Here is a 24727-nt window from a genome sequence, read left to right on the forward strand (position 1 = left end):
CCATAATCCCACCCCCTTCTCCCAAACCCCCTCCCCCCCAGCAACCCTCAGTCTCATAAAATAATTTTTAATTTATTTATTGACAGAGAGAGTCAGAGAGGGAACACAAGCAGGGGGAGTGGGAGAGGGAGAAGCAGGCTTCCCACTGAGCAGAGAGCCAGATGAGGGGCTCAATCCCAGTACCCCGGGATCATGACCTGAGCAGAAGGTAGATGCTTAATGACCTAGCCACCCGGGCACCCAGGAACTTGTGTTCTAAGGTGAGCAAAAGACAATGAAGTCAAAAGCTTTATTTTAGTCAATAAGCTATGTCAATAGTTGGGATACTAATACATAATGGCCTGATATGTCTTCATAAACTTTGGGAAACATGATGAAAAAGAACTTTAAAACCACATATATCTCACCCCTTCAGTCAATAAAACCTAACTAATCTTGCCAAAATGTGAAATATTGGGAAATTTGGTCTCATTCAAGTTTATAAGAATGAGAGCACTCATCTGCTGCTGCAGCCGAATCCCAGAAGGTCGTCACTCATGGAGAGAAATCCAAGCTTAAAAATACTTCCAAGTAAGAAATTTGCTGTCCAAAGAATTTTCCTGTTCCTTATAGAAGATACAAGGTGCTGAAGAGTACTGCCAGTTTGAAAAGTGTCCTCTTCACGAGATCAGTAGGGCATGAATTCACTATACCTGCTGCCTGGAATTCTCTTCCCATGCTTATCCACCTGGCAAACCAGTGGTCAAGTGCTTTACCATGCTCAAATGTCAGTATCAATTCCTCACTGGATTCCTAGTTTTCTTGTCTAAGACAGTTGAGTTATTTCCTCTTTGTATGACCATAGTTGTTTATAGTAACCATCCCTCATGCCCCACTATGACAATTAGAGCTATTACCCCTACCCTTTCACTGTGAGATATTTAGGAATAGGATATGAGGGTGAGAAGGGTGATTTTTTTCATGTTTGTATCAACATCAACCAGAAAAGGATCTCATGAAGAATTAAGTACTCAATAATGTCTCATTAAATAAAATAATGTTAAATTTAAAGATTAGAGAACAAGATGCTCAACATCACTGATTATCAGGTAGCTGCAAATCAAAACCACAATAAAACATCATATCACAGGGTGGCAAAAAAAAAAGAGAGAGAGAGAGAAGGAATAACAAGTGTTTTGGAGGCTCTGGAAGAAATGGAGCTCTCACATTACTGTTGGTGGGATTGCAAATTGGTACAGCTCCTATGGAAAACAGTATGGATGTTCCTCAAAAAACTAAAAATAGAAATACCATATGATCCTGTAATCCCCCTATTGGGTATTAACCCACAAAAAGCAAAAGCACTAATTTAAAAATGTATATGCATCCCTATGTTGGTTGCATCATTATTTACAATAGCCAAGACAACCTAAGTGTCTATCGCTAGACAACCAGATAAGGAAGTTGTACTATTAATGGAACATTACACAGCCATAAAAAGGATAAGACTGTACCATTTGGGATAACATAGATGTACCTACAGGGCATTATGTGAAGTAAAATAAGTCAGACTGAGAAAGACAAACACCACATGATTTCACTCCTATGTGGAATTTAAAACCAAAACCAAACCAAATGAATAAACAAACAAAAAGGAGAATAAGACTCAAAATACAGAGGGAAAAAAGTGACTTTTTTTCCATACAAAGGGAGGTGGGTAGAAGTATGGGCAAAATGGGTAAAAGGAAGTGGAAGATACAGGCTACCAGTTATGGAATGAATAAGTCACAAGAATAAAAGGCACAGAACAAGAAATATAGCCAGTGATATTGTAATAGTGAGATACGATAACAGATGGTAGGTACATTTGTGGTAACATATAAATCTGTCAAATCATTATGCTGTATACCTGAAACTATGGTAACATTGTGTGTCAACTATATTCAAATAAAAATTACAATGAAAATTAAGATTAGAGAATAGAAACTTCCCTTAAGTCCCAACTATTCATTATAAAATTAACAACAACAACAAAAATAACAATAACATGAAAGAATGCAACATACGACTCGAAATTTCATGAGTCATTCATCAAAAAATACTAGTTATAAAGACCTGCCAGTACTTTCATTGTTCAATCCATCTAAACTAACCATACTTTATATTACTAACAAGGTGATGACAAGGAATTGCACTATCAAAATTTAGTATACCACTCACATAAAATGAATATAGCATATTATTTATACTTTTTTATACTTAACTCTTTGCTCAGCTATGACACATGCACTACTATTAATAAAATATATGATTAAGCCAAATTATATCCCTGAAACTGAAATAAAGGAAGCGTGACCTTTGTCATAAGAGGACAGTATATAGATAATCCAATATGGGCCTAAAAAATCAGTCAGTCTGTAAGGCTTTACTGTGAGAGTGATACAGTGAAGCAGCAGAACAGATAAAGACGTCTCCTCCTAGACCATCTGGTGTGGATCTCACAGCTATACTGCTGAAGCCTCACCAGAGCAGCAAAGCAAACAAAACAATAATTCTGTTCTGGATACCACAGCTGCTGAGATGGGGGAAGCTGGTATTTCTATAACCAGTAATATAACACAGAGGGATTCATGCAAAGAGGCACTCTCTTACTGGTTATTCTCTTGCTGATCTGATAAAGATTAATTCTTTCCTTTTATTATCCAGCCTGAGGACACCATATTATATTGCTCCATTCTGAATCGTTTTATGATTCTATAACTTTATCCTATAGTTACTCTGGCTAAGACTGGCTCCTAGCTAATCTTGAAGAATAATGCTGAATAGATTTAACTCTGCCAGACCTCTGTATGCCCCTCCAAATATCCAGGGGATACTCTTAAATAATTCCTACAGGACTGCCGAGACCAAATTTCTATCTAGATTAGGAAAACACCTGGGCATATAGTCTCCTAACCTTATGATACATCTTATTCAGGTTATTCAAATAACTAAATTGTCTCCAAGATACAGCAAAGATTAGATGGACAGAATTACAACCTTTAATATGTGCCAGACCCTCTTAAAAAACCTTTATATATATGACCTATTTAATTATATGAGGTAGGGGGCACCTGGGTGGCTTAGTGAGCCTTCAGCTTAGGTCATGATCCCAGGGTCCTGGGATCAAGCCCCGCATCCGGCTCTCTGCTCTGCAAGCAGCCCGTTTCCTCCTCTCTCTTTGCCTGCCTCTCTGCCTATTTGTGATCTCTGGTCTGTCAAATAAATAAATAAAATTTTAATTGTATGAGGTAGGTACTACTATTATCCATTTTAGTTACTACCAATCTGGGAAATAGTTTAGATAACTTGCCCAAGGTGACACAGGTAGTGAATTGTGGAGCTGGGGGTTCTAATTTAGGCAGTCTGGCTTGAGATGAAGATAAATCATTGTAGATAAACTCCAGAATGAAATGAACAAAGTTGATAATTTCAAAGTTCTAACTGAATTCTTAATGATATTTATGCCAGAAGATGACTTATAGCAGCCTAACAGAAAGAGGAGATAATATTAGTATCATCCACTACTACATTATAAAAACAAGGGCTGGGCAAAAACAAACGTGATTTGCTAGTCAGACTACCAGAAGTTGTCTACCATTCAGAATATAAGGCAAAAAGGACTTGTGAACCACCTAAGTCATAATTATAAAGCTTAAATTCTGAAGTGTTTTTGGAAAAGGCTCTTGGGCCATTGCTCAGAGTGTGATTATTCCTAACATGTTTATACATAACTAAAATGGAATCAGCAATTTAAATTCTCAGATTTCAAGAGGTTAGGAGAAGGAAGTTATACACGGAAAGGCTTCTCAAGATGGGAAAAAGGAAAACAACAGTGATAGTTGACAATCTACCAGCAAGAAAAGAGAAAGTTTGAAACAAGTGCATTAATCCATGGCATAGTAAGTATGGTCACAAAGATAAACCACGCCTCCATCTATTTCAACTATTTTTCCAAAAATGCCCAAATAGGAAGGTATAATTTTAAAAAGCAAGAAAAGAAGTAATACATCCATATATTTAGATGTTAGCAAGGCGCAGATAGAGAAATATTTTTGCTGATGCTTCTAAAGTTTGCTATGAAATACTACTTCATGAAAGACAAATGTGGTCGTATTTTGCTGAATACAGTAGTCGAACAAAATTCAGTAAAAAAATCAAATCATGCAAATCATACATATATTCATACATAACACACTTAAGCATTAAAACAGGTACTTACTTTGAAGATTTTATTTATCCATTTGACAGAGATCACAAGTAGTCAGAGAGACAGGCAGAGAGAGAGAGAGGAAGGGAAACAGGCTCCCGGCCAAGCAGAGAGCCCGATGTGGGGCTCGATCCCAGGACCCTGAGGTCAAGACCTGAGTGGAAGGCAGAGGCTTAACCCACTGAGCTACCCAGGGGCCCTTTGGATTTTTGAAAGTGGTTTTACAAAACAGACTGTCATATCATGATTGCCTGAATTGGGTGACACCCAGATTAGTAGTCTCATGAGTTCCTCAGCTCCTTAGCACGCATCTGTTCCCAACCTTACAGCTGGAATTTCTTCTCCAGCCTTCAATGGACATGTATGCATTTGAAAATGTTGGAATTAGGCATTTTATTCTAGTAGGTGAGGGTGCCTTAATGAATTGAGACTTGCCCTGGGAAACTCTAGAATTGTGCAGATTTTGTTTTATAAAGGGCTAAGAATGTTTTTAGGAGCCGCTGGCTTTCAAGTGCAGATATTTTAAGCATTTTTTTTACTATTACATTTCTATTGATATTCATTCCCCAAAGTTCATTAAGTGAAAAAGGAAAAAGGAAGGCTTAACAAGAATCAGAGCATAATCTGTTAAAAATAAGTGTACTGGAGTAGAGAAATTTGATTTCAAGTCTTGTGTGTGATTAGGAACCATTTTATTGGACTGAATTACAAAGCCATACAACTGTGGTTTACACTGGAGGAAATGACAGTTTTAAACTACAGGCCTTGTAGGAGGTGTCACTACGGTATCATGTTGACATACTGTAAATAGTAACTGCTGCTTAACACTGTCATTATAGATCTAATTCCAACGAGAGTCAATTCAAGTCTAACCATTAAACTAGCTACACTTCTTATCTTGGGATTTCAGACACTCAGAGAATATTTAAATATATTGCTGCCATGTTCTAGGACAATGCTGCTACACGATAAGGGAGGTATTTATTTTTTGAATAAGATAATACTGTAATGTAGCATGTGTAGAAGAACTAAATAAGCTGCACAAAATGGAATGTTGCTTAAGGAAAGATTAAAAGCCAATAAAACCTTTTTAATACTATTTTAATACGAGAGATAAAACATTGACTGAATCACCTCTGAATTCAATTCCTCTCTACGTATAAGAAATGTACATAGAAATGTCCTGCCAATATTTTATTTCTCAAAGTTACTAGAAATACAGCTTTTACATTTAGATATTTTCACTATAGATTTCACTAAACCTGCATTTTCCCAATCTACCTGATTACTAGGAGCTACTGAAATTATCTTTTCAGAGAATACAAATACCATTTGTATTTGTATACATTGTATTTGTACCATTTGTTTTCAATGTTGAATGATTTTTTTTATTTTCTTCAAGTTCTTAATATTGATATGTATTGATTTGCCTATTTAATTCTTCAGCAACTTGAAAATTAAATCCATATTAAATTGACTTTGGATCTGTTTATCTATAATAATATTTTCTCTACCTATATTCATATTTAACATTTTGCTCAGACACATAAAACAATGTTTAACATGCAGATTATTGTATATTCAGTGAATTTTCTGCTTCCTTGAAAAGTAGAATCATATTTCTGTATGGCCCACAGAGTCATAATACTGTATGGTTATCACACCAGATTGCTTTTTACTTACAATTGCAAAAGGAAAAAGACATGAATATTACAATTTTTTATCAGATTGAGCTAAAGGTTAAGTTGAAAGATAAAGTTGAAAGATATGCAATGAGGCAAGACTAGAGTTTTTAAATATTTCTGATCAACATCAAGAGAATTAGAAAGATACAGAGAATTGGAGTTTATCCTCTTTTCCCCCTTTTTGTTTCCTCTAAGCAAGTGTCTTAGTAGATTTAATCCCAGAGAAATTTAACAAGAATCCATTTTACACTGTTCATTTTCCCAGTAGTTTTGTTCATTCATTTCCTGTGGTGCCTATTTTTTTTTCCTCCTCGCTTATGTGACAATCGTTTTGAAGGAATTTCTTACCTATTGTTACCTGTTAAGTCAAACTATCTGGAAGTGCCTGCATTTTACCATGTAAGAACTAAAGACTTCTTAGTAAAACAAAGCAAACTCGGGTCACTGGATTTTGCTGGAGAGACAGAACACTCCCTAGAAGCGCTTTCCTTGGCTGACTTAAAATCCCACATCTTGCTGGGTTGAGCACAATGCTGTAATGCCAAACCAAAGTAAAAACTTAAGGAGCAGCTTCATACAACTGGCACATCTTGTTATGCCAAAAACTTTATACCTGGTTTCTTGAAAGCACCTGTTCTTGTCATATCAGGATATTGGGTGGCATTAATAAAACAAGAGGCCAAGACCATCAGCAATAAATTCCTATTATACAATGGGTCTATCAGCAATCAATACTGCTGACTTCACAGCACATTCACTGGATTAGTGTGTGACTGAAAGACGCAGTCAATAAAATGCTTGAGTAGTACAGGGTGTGATGCTTTAGAAATAACTGCTACAATAGCAAACCAAAAGTACATGTTATGTCTGGACTTAGAATCAAAAGATTGATGTTAATGCATTTCTGATACTCTGCTTGTCTATCATTTCCCATTTACCAGTCTTCTCTCTGCTTCCAGTCTCTGCAACAATACACTAGACACCCTACTCCTACTGTATAAACTACTACAGCATCACCGTCTTTCTCTCTTTCTCTCTTCCTCCCCCTCTCTCTCATGTTTCATTAAAATTCTTCAGGAACCAATGGGAACCTTTTAAGTTATGGCCAGTTGTGGCTTCCATGACCCTATGATGGTAAAAGTAACCACAAGGCTACAACTTAGCCACAACACAGAGCCTTAAATCGTATGAGTAATGTGGCTAATCTCATTTAAACTTCCCAAAATGTATAACAAGTTAAAAATGAAATTGATGCTTTTAAATGCCTTGGAGTTTGAGGGAAAAGAGTAGCCAGGGATGCATTCTGTCTTGAGGGGCATTAAAGCCTCCCTGCCAGTGATTTTTTTGTTTTGTACAAGTAATATTAAAAGCACAATATTTGCAAAGATTCCCTCAAAGAGGTGCATTCGGTTCAGAAATTATTAGTTTCACTTTTTCCTGCATAGTAATGTAAGCCCCACATATGAAAGGACAACAGCACAATGAAGTATTAATATTCTTAAAACCTTAACCTTTCTTGCCTGGACCTTAGGGCTCAAGAGTATGTGTGTGTGTAGAGGCTGCATTTACTTCTTTGCAGCTACCTCATTTCATCTAAGTTTTTATTGTTGTTGATGTTATCTTGCTAAATAAAAATGAAATTTTAGAGTGAATGGTGTCTTCTCATCTACCTGAAACCCACCTCAGAGACCACTATCATTATGACTGAGCAAAAATGCAAGTTCAAAGAGTCGTCAGAATTGTTCACAGCGGTGCAGAGTGGGGAGGGAAAGCCAGGATCCACACCAGGTCTTCTCACTGAAGTTTCTCTATATAGAGTCGCTTAAACCTCTGCATGCACCAGCATTAACGACTGTCATGAAGACTAGTATCTTGTACGGAGGAAGGCTGTATGCTGAATTAGATCACTGGTTTGCCTGGGTTTATAGGATTTTCCAGGACTGGGACTTCCATTGAGTCTAGGACAAACAGGGATGATTGACAACCTGAAAGGTGACTACCTGATATAATCAATTCAAGACCAAGGTGAATAAATAATAGGATAAGGCACATGCACTAATGGAAATTATTGTATTTTCATCATGACAGCCAGTAATCTATAAATTCAAATGTTTCAGTAAATGATCATGGAGGTATCTGTATCACAAATTCTGTATCACAAATTATGAATTGCAAACTCAAAAACCATGCAACAAGTCTAAAATGCATTTCTAGCAATTTAATTAGTATTTATAATCATGTACTTTGGGGGGGTTTCACTAGAACAAAAGAATCTTAAGAAGTCCTAAGCCATGGTCCACAAATCCATAATCTAGAATTAAATCTAGAATTAAAATAAAAAATAAAATTAAAAAATTAATTATTCTCAGAGATTTAGGAATCTTCTTACATCATTTTGGCGTATCTTCACTCAATTTTCTGAAAGAAATATTATAAAACACATGATTTGAACTTTTGTAGTCTTATAAGTAATTTTAAAATTGTTCAATTTAATTACAGTTTAATAGCCTATGAAGAATAGTAACTACTTACAGTTAGAACAATTTTACCAATGAATTATTCTAGATGTTCGCTAAAACACAAATTATTTGATATGCTCCAAAGTATTTGTGTTAAGTTGTGAGATAACATGTCAATAATTTACATGTCTTTCAATGAATATGACAGCATTTCCTTTCATTTGATTAAAAGTGTTTTTTATTATTCTTCTATTTTTAGACATCTACTGCATCTGGGTTATGAAAGCTTCTGGGAGAGTTGATAGTTGATGAGGGATACTTTATATAAGAACTCGTAGTCCCAGAATAACTCTGGATATAACTAACCTGAAAAATGCATTGCCAGGACAACAAAATACGCAGGTGTAGGGAGATCTCAGCAACATGCGAACTTCCTGTTATTATGGTAATAGGGTTTTGGAAAATCTGGGTCACCTTGTTGCTCTGCAAACAGTCTCAGGAAGACCAAAGTTGAAACCCCATACTGACCACTGCTTCTGTCCCCAGATTCAGTGCTTACTTATCACCCATATTTTCATATTTCTAAAGATACATTAATGAGAATAGGGCATATATGTTTGATTACCTTAGGAAAAGATGAGCTCTTGGATTAGGAATCTGCTGTAAATCAACCCAATTGTAAGCTTTTTCAATTTTCCTTACATACCATTATCAATTTTTATTTCTGTTAAACATTTTTGCTAACAGTTTAGACAGACATATACCAGAATATGTGTTCATTTCTATAGACTTTTCTGAGAAATGTTATTTAATTTATCCACCAGTAAAAGTAATTTTAAGAAGATTATGAACTTATTTCAAGATTAGTCATCAATGGTTGAAGCTGTACGCATTATCCTAACAAAAGTCTAAGATTCTTGTCATCATCTCACCACATTTACTGATGGTGCCACTTTATTCTTTCTTTCTATTAGCTAGGTTAACAACCCTACATTTTATATAGCTACTATATATTATATTTATCATGTGCCAGACACTTATTTTAAAAGTTTTTCATTTTATAGCATTTATAGTCTAAAAAACCAAATAAAGTGGGACTTTGTGTTATCCCCATTTTTAGGGAGGGGAAAAATAAGTTTAGAGAAGCGAAATAAATCTCCAAGTTTAGAAAACCAAAAGTTGTATCTGAGGCTTTCGAATTTCAAAATCCATGCTAAAGAGTTATAGGAAAGGTCTCATTCTCTAATGACAGCCCATCAACAATATGTGTGTTCTGTTGGTGTATCTAGTAGTAAATACTGTCATTTAGAAAATCTGTATTATCTAAGATACAAAAATCTACTAAGGAATTAATGTTCTCAATATATATTTGTGCATGAAATGATGATTCTTGGCTTTTTCTTGTTTTTTTTTTTTTCCTTCTGTTTTATCTTCTGTAGCACATACTAACTTCTCCATCACAAAAAAAGAATGAGAAAAAAAAATGCATGGGTTCACTGATGTATCATTTCTGATCCTATTTCAATATTTTGACCATGCTTTTAAAAATTCATGATAATACTATTACAAAAGTGATTTCTGTCCCTACCTAAAGTTTTATTTAACTTTTACTGTTGCTTCTTTATCATTCCTCCAAAGATAAAAATAACTGGTTGACAAAACAGTCTCATTAGAGTTATCTTTTTGACATACTACTAAAGAAAGTCTTTTCTCTCTAAATGGTAGATTCATTTTCTACCATTTCTACCAATCTATTTCTATATTTAACATAGATTATATATATAACATATATAATATAGATTGTATATATATATAACATAGATTTTATATATATATAACATAGATTATAAACTAATTTCTACCATTTCTACCAACCTATTTCTACATTTAACACAGATTATAAACTTATACCTGAACTTTTATGTTATTTATTTTTTATTTTTTCAAAGATTTTATTTATTTATTTTGAGAGAGAGAGATGAAATGAGTGATGGGGAGGGGCAGAGGAAGAGGGGAAGGAGTCTCCATGCCAAGCAGGCACCCTGTGTCCGGCTCTATCCCAGGGACCTGGGATCATGACTTGAGCCAAAGGCTGATGCTTAACTGACTGAGCCACCAAGGCACCCTAATACCTGAAATTTTAAAAGAAAATGAATTCCAAATGCAAAGCCCACCTTTCAGTCATTTAAAAGTATTATGGATTGAGAGGTGTGCCCGTAAGATTCTTATGTTCAACACTTAAACCTCAGTGTCACTGTATTTGGAGTTGGGGCCTTTAGGACATAATTCAGGTTAAAGGAGGTCAAAGGTGGGACTGTAATCTGATAGGGCTTGTGCCCTTATGAGAGGAGAAGAGACACTAGAGCTCTTGTTCATTCACTCTCTTCCTCTGTAAACCACAGATGAAAGATTACAGGGGGAAGACGGCATCTACAAGCCAGGAGAGAGGGGCCTCACCAAAAATCAACTCTGACAGCACCTTACTCTTAGACTTCTAGCCTCTAGACTATGAAAACATAAATTTCTGCTGTTAAAGCCACCCAGTCTGTGGTGTTCCGTTATTGTAGGCCAAGCAAACTAGTCCAGGAAGTCACTGTATTTGCACTATATATTTCTCACAAACTTGGTCTTTTCAAGTTATCACTGTTAGTGAAATACCATATCTACATTCTAATAAATGATGCTATTGATTTGGTAGATACTGGGGAGATCACCTAAAGGCAAGGCACTGCTATATCTATGCAGCTAAGAAAAATGCATGAGGTTAACACCCAGATGTACAGCAAAATGTCTACTGCCCCTTCCTTTGCACTTAAAATGACCATGTGACCAAATGTGTATGACAATGCCACTTTACAAAAGGAAGTTTTTATGTATTTTTATTTCATTATCTACAGCTATTCCTACCGAATTTTTATAACTGCAATATTATTTTATTTCTCATAACACCTAGATACATTAGTTAAATTCCCATAAACATAGGAGAAAACTACCACAAATAAACCACAATGTGCAAAAATTTTATATTGAGGTTTATTGCAACTGCTGGGCATTATTATATTACACTTTCGCTGTGGGTTCTATAAAATAAGAAGAATAGATAACAGTAGATATCTAACATAATAAACAGAGATGTCCCTAGCCCTCTACCTATTTTATGATAATTTATTAACACAGATATAAGGGGAAAAAAATAGAAGGAAGAGAAAGAGGAAGAGGAGAAAGGGACATAGGTTTTCCCTATTTATTTGGCCAGTAATACTTTTGCAATGACTTGGTTATTAAATTTAAGGAAGACATCTTAATCAAATAATTTTTATAAATGCTAAGTGTGAGTAGACTGAATCAAAGGACCTATATAATTAAGTAAAATTAGCCCCACCTGTCCAATTTCTTTACAGAATGCATAATTCTCTCTCAAGCAATTATGTAATATGCTTTTAATCCTAATATAAGTAAACTACTTAATTCTTATTTGCCTTTGAAATCATGAGACATCAACATATATAAGTACTTAAAATATATTAAAATAAATGAAATTTGTTTTATCATAATTTCTAAATTCCCTCAAGTTAGAAATATACATAATCTGAGAAACTTCAATATTTAATATTCAGTTACCATAATTATGATAATTTAAAATATATACCTATATTTAACAATATTCTAAATTTACAAAATATTTTTAAAATTTCCATCTATTTATTTGTCAGAGAGAGAGAGAAAGAGTGTAAGCACAAGCAGGGTGAGAAGCAGGCAGAGGGAGAGCAAGGAGCCCAATGTCGGACTCCATCCCAGGATCCTGGGACCATGACCTGAGCCGAAGGCAGACATTTAACTAACTGAGCCACCCAGGTGTCCCTAAATTTACAAATTTTAAAGGTTTGTTTTAATGAACTAAGAAAAATACAGCTACACTGAGAATTTATCAATCAAGAGCTAACATTCTTTTTCTTCCAAATGCGAGTAGGAAAATGACCAAAACACCTTGGACCCTGCTACAACCTTATGACAATAAAGAAATAAACCTAAAGCTTCATGTATTATACAATCGTTTCAGTTGTCATGATAAGTGCTAAGACAGCTAGGTTAGGTATGATAAATAATGACACTTCTGTGACATGAGATTTTTCACAGCATAACAAGTAATCAACAGGGGCCACCAAATGATTGGTTATTCCATGGCAGACGCAACTACAAGCTCTACCATATATCAATCTATAGCAGGAAAGTTAAGAAAACATGTTATTGGTAAATCTACAGATGATACTTCATTTTAAAATGACACTAAACATGGCTTCTCTAAGTAGTTGTAAAAAATAGGCTTTTGTTTTAAAGATTATATTTATTTATTTATTTAAGATAGCAAGAAAGAGAGAGAACAGGAACAGAGGGGAGAGGCAGAGAGAGAGTGAAAAGCAGGCTGCCCGCTGAGCAGGGCACCTGATGCAGGGCTGGATCTCAGGACCCTGGGATCATGACCTGAGCCTAAGGCAGCCACTTAACGGCCAGGCACTCCCAAAATAGACTTATTTTTAACAAAAGTTTCAATTCACAAAGTAGAATGGGTTCACGGAAAACATTTTGATAATATAGACAGTATCTGTTTTCCAAAGTAATCATTTATGCTTATTTAAAGTGTGTACACTGCAGGTTATTCCCAGAAAGTCTAATTTAGCAGGTACAGAAAGGACCCAGAAAACTGTATTCCGTGATGCAATTGTTCTGCTGCAAAAACTTTTACAAAACTTTATTCACAGCAGACACTGTTTCCATCTTTATATGCCATGTCATTGGGCATTGTTCAAATCAGGTCAATAAACTGATTATATTTAAAAATTTTCCTTCACTCTAGAGTTGTTAAAATAAAATTTTATTTGTACCAAAAATATATTTAATAGTCAATTATTTCATATCCATTACAAAAATTATCTCCAAAGTTACCTTAAACATATTAATTAACAGATAAGAGTAATCAAACATATTATACTATTTAAAATACATTCAACATTTTGCAACCAAGAGTTAAAAATATGGGAACTTTATGCCATTTAAAGATTCACAAGAGTGAAATCATCAAGAGTACCTGTCTCTGGGGCACCTGAGTGGCTCAGTTGGTTAAGCATCGTCTGCCTTTGGCTCAGGTCATGATCCAGGGTCCTGGGATCGAGCCCCATGTGGGGCTGCCTGCTCAGGGGAGAGTCTGCTTCTCCCTCTCCTCTGCCCACCAGCCCTCACTCTACCTCCAGCTCTGTCTCTAATAAATAAATAAAATCTTAAAAACAAACAAACAAAAAAAAACCTCTCACACTTATTATCCCAATGGTGACTCCTGATCTTTTTCCAGTGTTAGAAAGCGATGAACTAGCCTGTATGCACTTGTGTTTTAATAGGCCTGTTTGCAGGAAGATGAAGATGCTGAAAGCTTAAGTTAATCCTGGTGTAATTTGAGAGCTACCTCAATGACTTCACCTATTTGAAATGCACCAACTCTTTCAACCAGATGGGAAAAATGCTGAAGCAAACCAGGTTTGAATATGTAAAGCACCAGTCACATGACAGATTTGATTATAGTAATCGAAAAGTCAGACAAGGTCCTAAGCTTATTATTTTTAATCCAATTATTTACCATAACTCTAATGATCAATTTGCAGTGAACATGAATCTAAAATTTGCATGAGATAATTTATAAAAGAGAATGATAGTTTATTTTCTTGGTTCAGTCTAGGTACACAATACTTTAGACTGAAAAATAAAGAAAGAGACAGCTGAAAAGTTAAACAAAACATCTATATTACAGAGTTCCTGTGCTCTCTCCACAGGACAGAGAGTCAAGTCTTTGTTTTCTGAGCTGGCAGTTGTCAAAAATCACCTCAGAAACAAAGTTACCCAACTGTTTCATAAGACCTCAGGAACTGGAAACTCTATGACCTCTCATGGTAATCTCCTCCTTTCAGCTTTAGGTTAAGAAATGCTTATTTATTCGTAATAAAACTCTAGCCAAGATTTAGGTTCATTTTTTCTGGCTTCACAAAAATTTTGTGGATAGTAGCTAGTCAGTCTCCTATTTAAAATAATTCTTCACACTTTGGGATAAATTTTGTCTCCACTCGTTAGTAGCTGTGGGACATTGTGAAATAATAAAATATACATTCCTAGAGCAGAAAAAATGTTAAATATGATTTTATGGTACCTTTTAGTCTTTAAAGAATTTTTGTTTTTATTGATTTAGTTCATTCTCAAAACAATCTAATGAGGATACTTTAATCACCAAGGGTTAGTGGGTTATGTGTCAAATGATAAAGACATGATAAAACAAACAAACAAAAAAAGAAAGAAAAACCCTCCTGTTTATAGCCCAATAGTTATAAAGATAAACTGAAATAATAAACATGAAATACTTTTAAAAGTAATAAAGTACTGCTCAAGGGTAAGGTCCATAACATATGTAGTAATATACCAACTCCTTTGTTCTGACTCTTACTGTAATATGTTTACCCAACCCATGGGACTTCCATTTTATTTCTAATTTTTCTCCCTGGATCATGTGTATTGTAAAAACATATTAAAGAAACTAAGAAAAACAAAGATAATTATAATAATTCACCAAGTATTTCATGCCAAGAGCAACATAATCACCCCTAGTTCTTACATGCTAATCTCTGATATTTATTTCTCAACAGCTTATTTCTTCTTTTTTTTTTTTAAGTGAAATGAGATTATTAACTTTTATAAGTCTAAGGTTCACTAAGATTTTATTTTTCTGTTATGTTGTTTCCCTCAAGTCTTTCTCATCCTTCTTGATAGAGTTTATTCTCATGTCCCACATTCTTCTTTTACCTTCCACTAATGACTTTTACCTGGTGCTTAATAAAGCATTTCTCTAGTTTAAGGCAATTTACATTTTAGCCAATATTCCTAAGCCTATCAGTGCAGACCCATAGTAGGAACCCAGGAAGTCTCTGAGGAATACATGAATGAATACTTTTTAAAATTATCTTTCAAAATTTTAACAACTCAGTGGAACCTGGGATGGTGAATCAACAGTTGAGCACACGTTTTTTTCACCTTCCAATAAAGTCCTAAGTGAAAAGGACTTTAGGTGAAAAGATGATCTTTTCATCAAATGTGTTGTGTGCTGACTAGCTCTTTGTTGGAAAACTGACAAAGCATGTGCCATGTGCTTTACGTATGTTAACTCACTAATTCTTGCCTACAACATTATGAATTTGTGAGGAAATTGAGGCAGAGTGTGAAGCAATTTGTTCAACCAGATCCAAGAGCTAATAAGTGGCAGAATCAAAATGTGCACCCAGGCACATCAAACCCACACTATGCAAGGTTTTTGTTAATGAGAAAATTACTTTTAAAAACTATTTTAATAGCATTATTTGAAAGTAAAAAATTTACATTAATTGCTACTGAAAGTTTCTCAAAACCAGTTCAAATTCTATTTTATTAGAGTGATTATTTCCACACAATCATGCAAAAGACAGTCCATTCCCACACTCTCTCCGTGCTCTTTCATTTAGCAATTCTTCCTTAATATGCTTGCAGTTATTCTGAGGTCTCTATTACTAAACACAGGCTAACTTAAGTCACAAGCTTACTAATGTTTTGACATTTTCTACAAAAATACTTTCCTAAAAACACCTACCTGAAATTACCAATTAATGTTCTTGACTTGAAACAGAGTAAGAGAGAGATTCTTTTTCTTAGCTTTGGAATCACAAAACACTTTTAGCAATTTAGACCATAAATTTTTATGTGAAGAATCTAATATTTCTCAGAATTTCTTTGAACACGTTATGGGTATGATTGTGATATTTATGAATGCACTATTTTAAGGAACTATAATTTTGTATGACATATAAACAAACATTACATGCGAACATATAGCAATTAAACTTTACAGCATGCATTTACCAATGACTTTTCAGATATCATAGACTTCTCTGAGAGAAAAAGAAAAGGTGTCTTTTTCCTAGATATACTACAGGAATCATTTGGTGTATAAGAAACTTAACCTTTTCAAATATTAGCTATGGATAACAGACATAAAACATTGAGAGAAAGCTCCATACCTGTTTTATTGGAAAGTCTAAATGACACCATCTTATCTGGAATATTACATACATTCCTCACTGAAGCAATGCAGCTATAATTAGCATAGTCTTGAGGTCGAAGATTCTTTAGTTTTAAAATCTTGGTTTCACCCTGAAAATGTAGAAAAGGTCATTAGAAAAAGTCAATGATAACAAAAATGAATGAATGAATGAATGAATGAATTATGGCATTATGTTGTATTAGATCATATTATCATCAAAATGGCAGATTGTCTTATTTTTTAAGGAAAAATGCCCTAAAAAACCCAAAAACCAAAACAAAAAAACATGCATTTAAAAATAATACTATGATGTGCCTCGAGATAAAAGCTAACAGACTACAATGAAAATTCATAACATTTTCTTAGCAAACTAGCTTCCTAGGGGGAGAAGTCTATTTCTGGTGGTAGTTATGCAAATTATTGTGTAAGGATCAGAATAGTGTACTTAATAATGGAGTTTATTCAACAAATACTGCAATCTACCCAGACTTCAACATGAAATGTTTCGAAAGGAATGGATTCTGAAGAAGAGCCGATAAATGAAACATTGCTGGTAGAACAAAGTTATTGAAGTCAAGCTAATGACAGGCAATTAAATTTATATACATAAATATTTTGTGCATACATATCAATGACAGATGTAAAATGTCTTAAAGAAGCATTCATGAAAAAAATGAAAAAAAAAGGAAAAAATTATTATTGTTTTGCAATTTTATTTTTCAGGAGTTCAAGGTCTAGATCTTCCAGGTAAATCTGCAAAACTGTAGATAGACTCAAATCAGGCAAGTAGCCAGGAATATCTTACAAACTCTTGATGAGCCAGGAAAGGCCATGTAAAACACTGAAATTGTTGAAATGGTAAAAGAAGAAACAAACAAACAACAATAAAAATTAAAGAAAAAACTTCCCAGTTCAAAATGGGTTTTTTTTTTTAAAGATTTTATTTATTTATTTGACAGACAGAGATCACAAGTAGGCAGAGAGGTACGCAGAGAGAGAGGAGGAAGCAGACTCCCTGCTGAGCAGAGAGCCGGATGCAGGGCTCATCCCAGGACCCTGGGATCATGGCCTGAGCCAAAGGCAGAGGTTTTAACCCACTGAGCCACCCAGGCGCCCTCAAAATGGGTTTTTTAAGATTTCCTTACTTTGTAAGGTGATTAATGTACTTTCTCAAAATAGTTCCTCTCATAAGTAACTTAATTATGGAAATAGTAAACAGTATCCCAATGAAATCATATTTGGTATAGCAATTTTCAAAATGTTAATTTTTTTCCAAATAACATCTATATGCAACCATGTGTAATATCACTCAAATCCTAAATAATGCAATACTTTCACACATTCTTCAGAAGGATTGGAATAATTAGTAACAACACAAAGGACTGCCTGCTCATTTGCAAAAAAGCTTGCTCACACACAGATGTGGATACCTAGTTTTTCAAATGCATCAAATCAATCTCTCCTTCAGGTTGCAAGGGCGCTGTGGCCATAATTCCATTCATGCACTGTCAAAATTTGGTCTTAAATCAGTTACTTTCCCCAGTGGACTAAGAATGAACAATCTTCTATCTTCCAATTTTTCTTTAGGAAAGACACTGTATTTTTTCTATACAAACGAAAGCAAATGCATCCCACATGAATATACATAAGTCAATGTGCGTGTTTCTAGAACTTATATTTAAAACATGCTCTCAGTGTGTTACAGAGTTCCCATTTATATTAACTAAATACAATGGCTAGAAAAGTGTGTGCTTATTTAGAAAGCATGTTTGAAAGAATTAGCATGGTTGAAAGAAAATATTATACCAGAAACAGATGACTCAGACAATTTTTGAATGAAATGATATATCTTACTCCTTCTACCTTTGTGACTATCATTGGTTAGATTTCTTCACTCTCCTTTCTCCTCTCAACACTTAACTGTTGGTATTCCTGGAGCTGCCTGTCCCACAATTAATTGTGAGTTATAAAATTCCCCTAGGTGATCTTATTCTTACTATTACAAGCCCTACCTTCCTGCCCTCCTCCTCATGTCTACATCTCTATTCCAGAATGTTCCCTTAAGTTTCAGATACATAGACCAAATTTTTACCTCAATATGTCCATTTTAACGTCTCACAGACACCTAAAACTTAACTAACGTATCCTACACCGAACTTCAGATCCAGTTCTCTAAATTTCCTCTTCCTTCTTTAGTAACAAGAATCTTGAACTTTCGATTACTTCTTGTTCATATATTCAGTATCTCCCTCCCAGATCCTTTTATTGACTTTGAAACATGCTCATTTTTGACCACTCTTTTTATTTATTTTTAAATGTAATGCTCTACATCCTACATTCCTTAAGAAATTCCTGATTACAGTTAGTATAGTTTAAAAACACAAGCAAGCAGGGCATCTGGATGGTTTAGTTGGTTAAGCGTCTGCCTCTTGGTTTTGGCTCAGGTCATGATTTCAGGGTCTTGAGATCAAGCCCTACAATGGGGCTCCACTGAGCATGGAGCCTACTTAAGATTCTCTCTCTTCGCCTTCCTCTGTGCATCCTCCCCCCGCCCCCAATAAATAAAATCTTGAAAAAAGCACAGGCAAGCATAACGATCTGCAACCAGAATTTCTTTTTAATATAAAAATCTGATCATGACATTTCTCTGCTTAAATCACATCGATGACTTAACTATTGTTCTTAAAGTGAACACAATTGCTGTTAACATGATGGTCAACCCTATATGGTCTATTCTCCTTTCCTCCCTAGTCTCACCTCATTCTCTGAGTTCCTTATCCAGCTTCCTTCTACCATAGAACCTTTGCATGTGCTTGGTTCATCATCTCTAGGCCTTATCAAATTCATCTCATTCTTAGATACCAGTACTCCCTACTTCCACAGGTAAACCTTGCCTCACCTTCTGGAAGAGGAGGAATCACTTTTGGTGAAGTGTGCTCTTATTTCTTCATAATACAGTCTCATTTTTCCATTTATTTCAGGAAAGGATTAATTTTCTGCCAGACTCATCCATCCCCTTGCCAGGAAGTACCTAGAGGGCACTAACTATGTCTGTCCTGTTCTCAGTTCCAAGCATCTAGCACAGGACTTAGCACAGGAGAGATACTTTGTAAATGAATTGAAAGTGCTATAATTACCTATATTTCACCATTCAAGCATTTGCACATATTTATTTCTCCAGGATTATTATCTGCTTGGTACCTGATATGAATTCAAAGGATGTAAATGTATGTATAGTTAACATTCTAAAAGCAATCATAAAGTAATAATGATTCTCAAATACATACAAAGGAGAAAGAGTGTCATTTAGATGTATATTTAGTGATAAATTCTCTTTATTCACAGTTAATTATATTCTGTCAGTACTTGTTTCTGTTTCCAATGAAAAATTATTTTTAATCCATATTTTTAAAATAATATTTCGACACTCCACTGAAACTGTACCTACTGTCATTAATGATGCTCTTTTGTTATAATTCAGTAAATCTTTCTTTTTTATGCTTCTATACTTTTCTGATTATTTCTAACACTTTGCTACTTTGACAGCCCCTATCTGTATGTAATTATTGTATCATAATTTAGTCACTTCTTGGTTGCTTTCCCTTTCATTTTCTATCTATTGTACAAATTTTAGTCTGTAATCTTCTACTAATATATCTCCAGTGGAATATGATCCATTATCATAGTATTTATTAGCATCAATGTATAGGTTCCTGACAAATCTCTAAGCAAAACAACAGAAAAAAACACGCTTTAAAAAAATCACCATTAGTAGTATAATTAATAAAATAGAACTTCTCCAATTTTTTTTCCTATCCTTTTAACTGCAGTTGTTAGCAATTATGATCTTGCACTTGTATTTTCCCCCCACTCTGGACCTCTTAAGATAATCTGTTTTGTACCCCTGGGGATAAAAATATATGTTTATAAAAAATAAAAAATTAAAAAAAAGATAATCTGTTTTGGTTTTCTAATTCTTTTTGATCATTCTTTTTTTATGTATTTTTTATATCATTTATTGACTTCTATTTTTCCTGTATTACCCGCCTCCCTTATAAGAAACCACCTTATACTTTGCCAATGAACAAGTTAGGCTTGCCTCTTCTATTTCTATTTTTTTAAAAGATTTTATTTTTTTATTTGACAGAGAGAAAGAGATCACAAGTAGGCAGAAAGGCAGGAAGAGAGAAGGAAGCAGGCTCCCCGCTGAGCAGAGAGTCCAATGCGGGACTCCATCCCAGGACCTTGAGATCATGACCTGAGCTGAAGGTAGAGACTTAACCCACTGAGTCACCCAGGTGCCCCTATTTTTTTTTTTTTAAGATTTTATTTACTTATTTGACAGCAAGAGGGAAAGAGAGAGCACCAGCAGGGTCGGGGGCGGCAGGCGGAGGGAAAGGGAGAAACCCACTCTCTGCAGAACCGAGAGCCCAGCCAACACAGAGCTGGATCCCAGGGCTCTGGGACCATGACCTGAGCAGAAGGCAGATGCTTAACTGACTGAGCCACCCAGGTGTCCCAACCTCTTCTATTTCTAGTTTGTATTTCTTTTCCTGTTGGATGGCCCTGGCCTCTCTGTACATGTCCTCTCCTCTCCCTATCATACCTCTGACTTTCTGCCTCATGTCATGTTCTTTGATAACTATTTGATGGAGATTTTCATCAGTAGGGCATACGAGGTCATATTAAACTTAGAAAGTTCATTATTACACTCCATTAGAATGGCTGCATTACCTATTTTCTCTGCTGATGTTGTTTTTAACGCAAGCCACCATCACTCTCCCATAATCCAGACTCAGAAGACATGGCATCATTCATTTTTTACTGTTTCTCATTACCCCACATTCAATGACATTAAGCTTTAGATTATTCTTAATTTTCTTTTCACGAAATGACCTTTCCTTTCCAATCATATAGGCACAGTATTTGCTTTAGACCCTTATCACTGATTTAACCAACATTGCTTGAGTGCTCTTTCTGGCTAAGGTAATATATGGTCTACTATGAAGAACTGCAGCTCTCTTTTATTATAATCATTCTGATGCTGCCACCAGACATGCCTCGTGCCATGTCCATGCTAGAAAACTCTACCCAACTTTCTTCTAAGACACCATTTCAAAAACTTCAGTTTGTCATTTGAGATCCTATGCAGTTTAAGCAAAATTACTTTTTCCTTATTCCTCAAACTCCTCATTCCCATCAATTAAGTTTCATCACTATTTTGAACTGTCTTTTTATAATATTCAATTCTGTCATCTTTAAAGAAAACACTCCCAGGGTGCCTGGATGGCACAGTCAGTAAGCATCTGGCTTTTGATTTTGGCTCAGGTCATAATCTCAGGGTCCTGAGATGGAGCCCTGCATTGGGCTCTCTGCTCGGCGGGGAGTCTTCTTGAAAGTCTCTCTCTCTCTCTCTCCTCCCCCTCTGCTCCTCCCCCCCTAAAATAAATAAATAATTCTTTAGGAAAAAGAAGAAAGAAAACACTCCCCAACCCCTGATATGCATCTTTTTCTGTTCCCAGCTTAACCAAGTTCAAAAAGATTTGTACATATTCTCCACTCTTTTCTGACCTTCCCAATTAGAAGTAAATTTTTACTTTCTTTGGAACTTTCATTGCATTTTTATACTAAGACATCTATTAATTAATTAATTAATTAATTAATTAAAAATTTTTACTAGCCAACATACAGTACATCATTAGTTTCAGAGGTAGTGTTCAATAATTCATCAGTTGCGTATCACACTCAGTGCTCATCACATCACATGCCCTCTGTTCATAAGTCAATATTTAGTGCTTACTTGTGAGTTACCATTCAGTGGTTGCCTTAAGTTCTTTAAATGGATCGTAAGGCCCCTTCACTAAGCACTTGGTCCTTTGCTTATGTTGCTATATTTCTTGTATTATCCTTATTACTTTCTCATTTCTCTACCCTTCCTATTAAACTTGTCACATTAATAATCAGATACTGATTTTTTCTCTGTAATTTTTCTACATTTGAATATTTTCAAGTGGATTATTAGAATGAACACATGGCCAACTCTCCTGCTCCTCCCTGTTCTTGGTAAAAAATAAAAATTGTATGAGAAACAGCCAAATCCTTTAAATGTTAGGTTAGTCATGCACTTCCTGTCTGTTATATATTAAGAAATAGCCAGTTTCTTGACTTAAAATTAACTACAACCATAGAGGGAATGATGTGCTTGGAAATTCTGTTCCTTGACCTTACGCAGCGAAGAGAGAATGATCTTTGATAAACTCATCCTAAGTTGAAAATACTGTAAGTTGAAAATGCATGTAATAAGACAAACCATAAGTGACTCTTAATCTCACAAAACAAACTGAGGGTTGCTGGGGGGAAGGGGGTTGGGAGAAGGGGGGTGGGGTTATGGACATTGGGGATGGTATGTGCTTTGGTGAGTGCTGTGAAGTGTGTAAACCTGGCGATTCACAGACCTGTACCCCTGGGGATAAAAATATATGTTTATAAAAAATAAAAAATTAAAAAAAAAGAAAATGCATTTAATATAACTAATATACCAAATGTCATAGATTAGCCCAATTACCCTAAACATGCCCAGAACCCTTATATTTCCCTGCAGGTGGGCAAAATCACCTGGCATAAAGACCATTTATAATAAAGTGTTGACTATCTCAGATAATTAATTGAATATGATACTGTAAGTAAAAACAGAATGGCTATACGGGTATTGGTTGTGATCAGTTGGGTATCACTCTTGTTGTGATCACATGGCTGACTGGGCACTCTGGCTCATTTATGCTGCCAGCATCACAAGAACAGTATCTAACTGCACTAGCCCTGAGAAGACCAAAATTCAAAATCTGAAGTATGGTTTCTCTTGAATTTGTATCACTTTCACACCATTGTAAAGTCAAAAAAAGGTAAATTGAACCATCACAAACTGGGGACTGTCTGTATATGTTTTCTGTCATTTGCTTTGTATATTTTTTCACTTTTATTTTGCTTTTTTTTTTGAATTAGATATTTGTATCGATCTGGCTTTTCCATTATATGAGATAACTTCACCTGACATTCCACCCCTGTCATTTGTGGAGTATATGCTGTCAATTCAGTCAAGATTGCTGACTAGAAAAAAATAGATACCCAACCACTGCCTTGCACATAAGCTTTCAGTCAACATTGCTTAACCATATTGACTCAAGTAGTAATAGGAATAAAAAATTCTTAACATTAGGTGAGGCTGAAATATAGATTTATAAAGCTGAGTTAGGGGCCATCCACAGAATTATAGTCAGTTATGAATTAGAAAATGTAAATGGGAAATAAGTCACAAGGGAAGGAAATATACAAAACAGTCAGATACATCTGAACCAACAGCAATGATGCTCTGGCCATTAAAATACAGAGGTTACTACTGTAGTAGATGTATTCCTGAAATGTTTTGTGTACCTATGTTTTTGTGATCAGGAATGTGCCTGGTGTTTATATTACTCAAAAGTAAGAATACATATTGTTAAGCCTTAAAAAGAGGATTCATGTCGCCCTTCTAGATAACTCCCACAACAAGTATGGCCCAATAAATATAATGGTTTGCACACAGCATATTCTAGTTAATTCTTATGCAGAATGGAGCAGGAAAATAGGCACATGAGAAGAAAAGACAAAAAAAAAAAAAAGAATAACTTTTACTGTGAAATTTAGATCCATGATAGTTGGGTTATTCAGCTATCATGGGATTGGAGAATTATTCTGGGTGACCTAAGAAATTTATATCTAGTATTCAGAAAATAAGGTACCAAGATATGTCAACCTACCGGATAGCCATCTAAGTGAATATGTAAGATTAGGCAGCATGCCAAAGAGTGAGAGGGGCTAATACAGACAAAGCCTATTGAAGGAATACAGAAAACAACATGGTGAGTTATGGGAAAATTTGAACCTTACCTACTTAATTAATTTACTACATCCTGGAAATGATGAAGACATTCAGGATTACCTTGTTCCCCTCAATAAACATTTCCCAAAGTCCATTATATTAAAAAGATATATATATAGCATATTGCATAACAAAATATATCAATATATGTGTGCATACATATATATGCTATCAAATGTCATGTATGTATACATTTGAATATAGATTTATACCGATTAGACTTTACTACTTATAACTGGTTTTATCACATAAAATTGATTTTATTCTTTTGCTCATATACATTTAATATTCTGTGATGATAGAAGGCTTTTTCCATGTGAATTTCCATGA

The 24727-nt window shown here is 34.9% G+C and overlaps 1 protein-coding gene across 1 annotated transcript in view; it reads right to left on the minus strand.

The window, feature by feature from the left end:
• Positions 1-24727, minus strand: part of MDGA2 (MAM domain containing glycosylphosphatidylinositol anchor 2) — an 844384-nt gene that overhangs the window by 291156 nt on the left and 528501 nt on the right. The window contains exon 5 of the mRNA XM_059373141.1: positions 16457-16589. Coding sequence (XP_059229124.1) covers positions 16457-16589 — 133 coding nt within the window. The remainder of the gene's footprint in view (positions 1-16456; positions 16590-24727) is intronic.

Source organism: Mustela nigripes, chromosome 13 (assembly GCF_022355385.1).
Source record: "Mustela nigripes isolate SB6536 chromosome 13, MUSNIG.SB6536, whole genome shotgun sequence".
Taxonomy (NCBI): Eukaryota; Metazoa; Chordata; class Mammalia; order Carnivora; family Mustelidae; genus Mustela; species Mustela nigripes.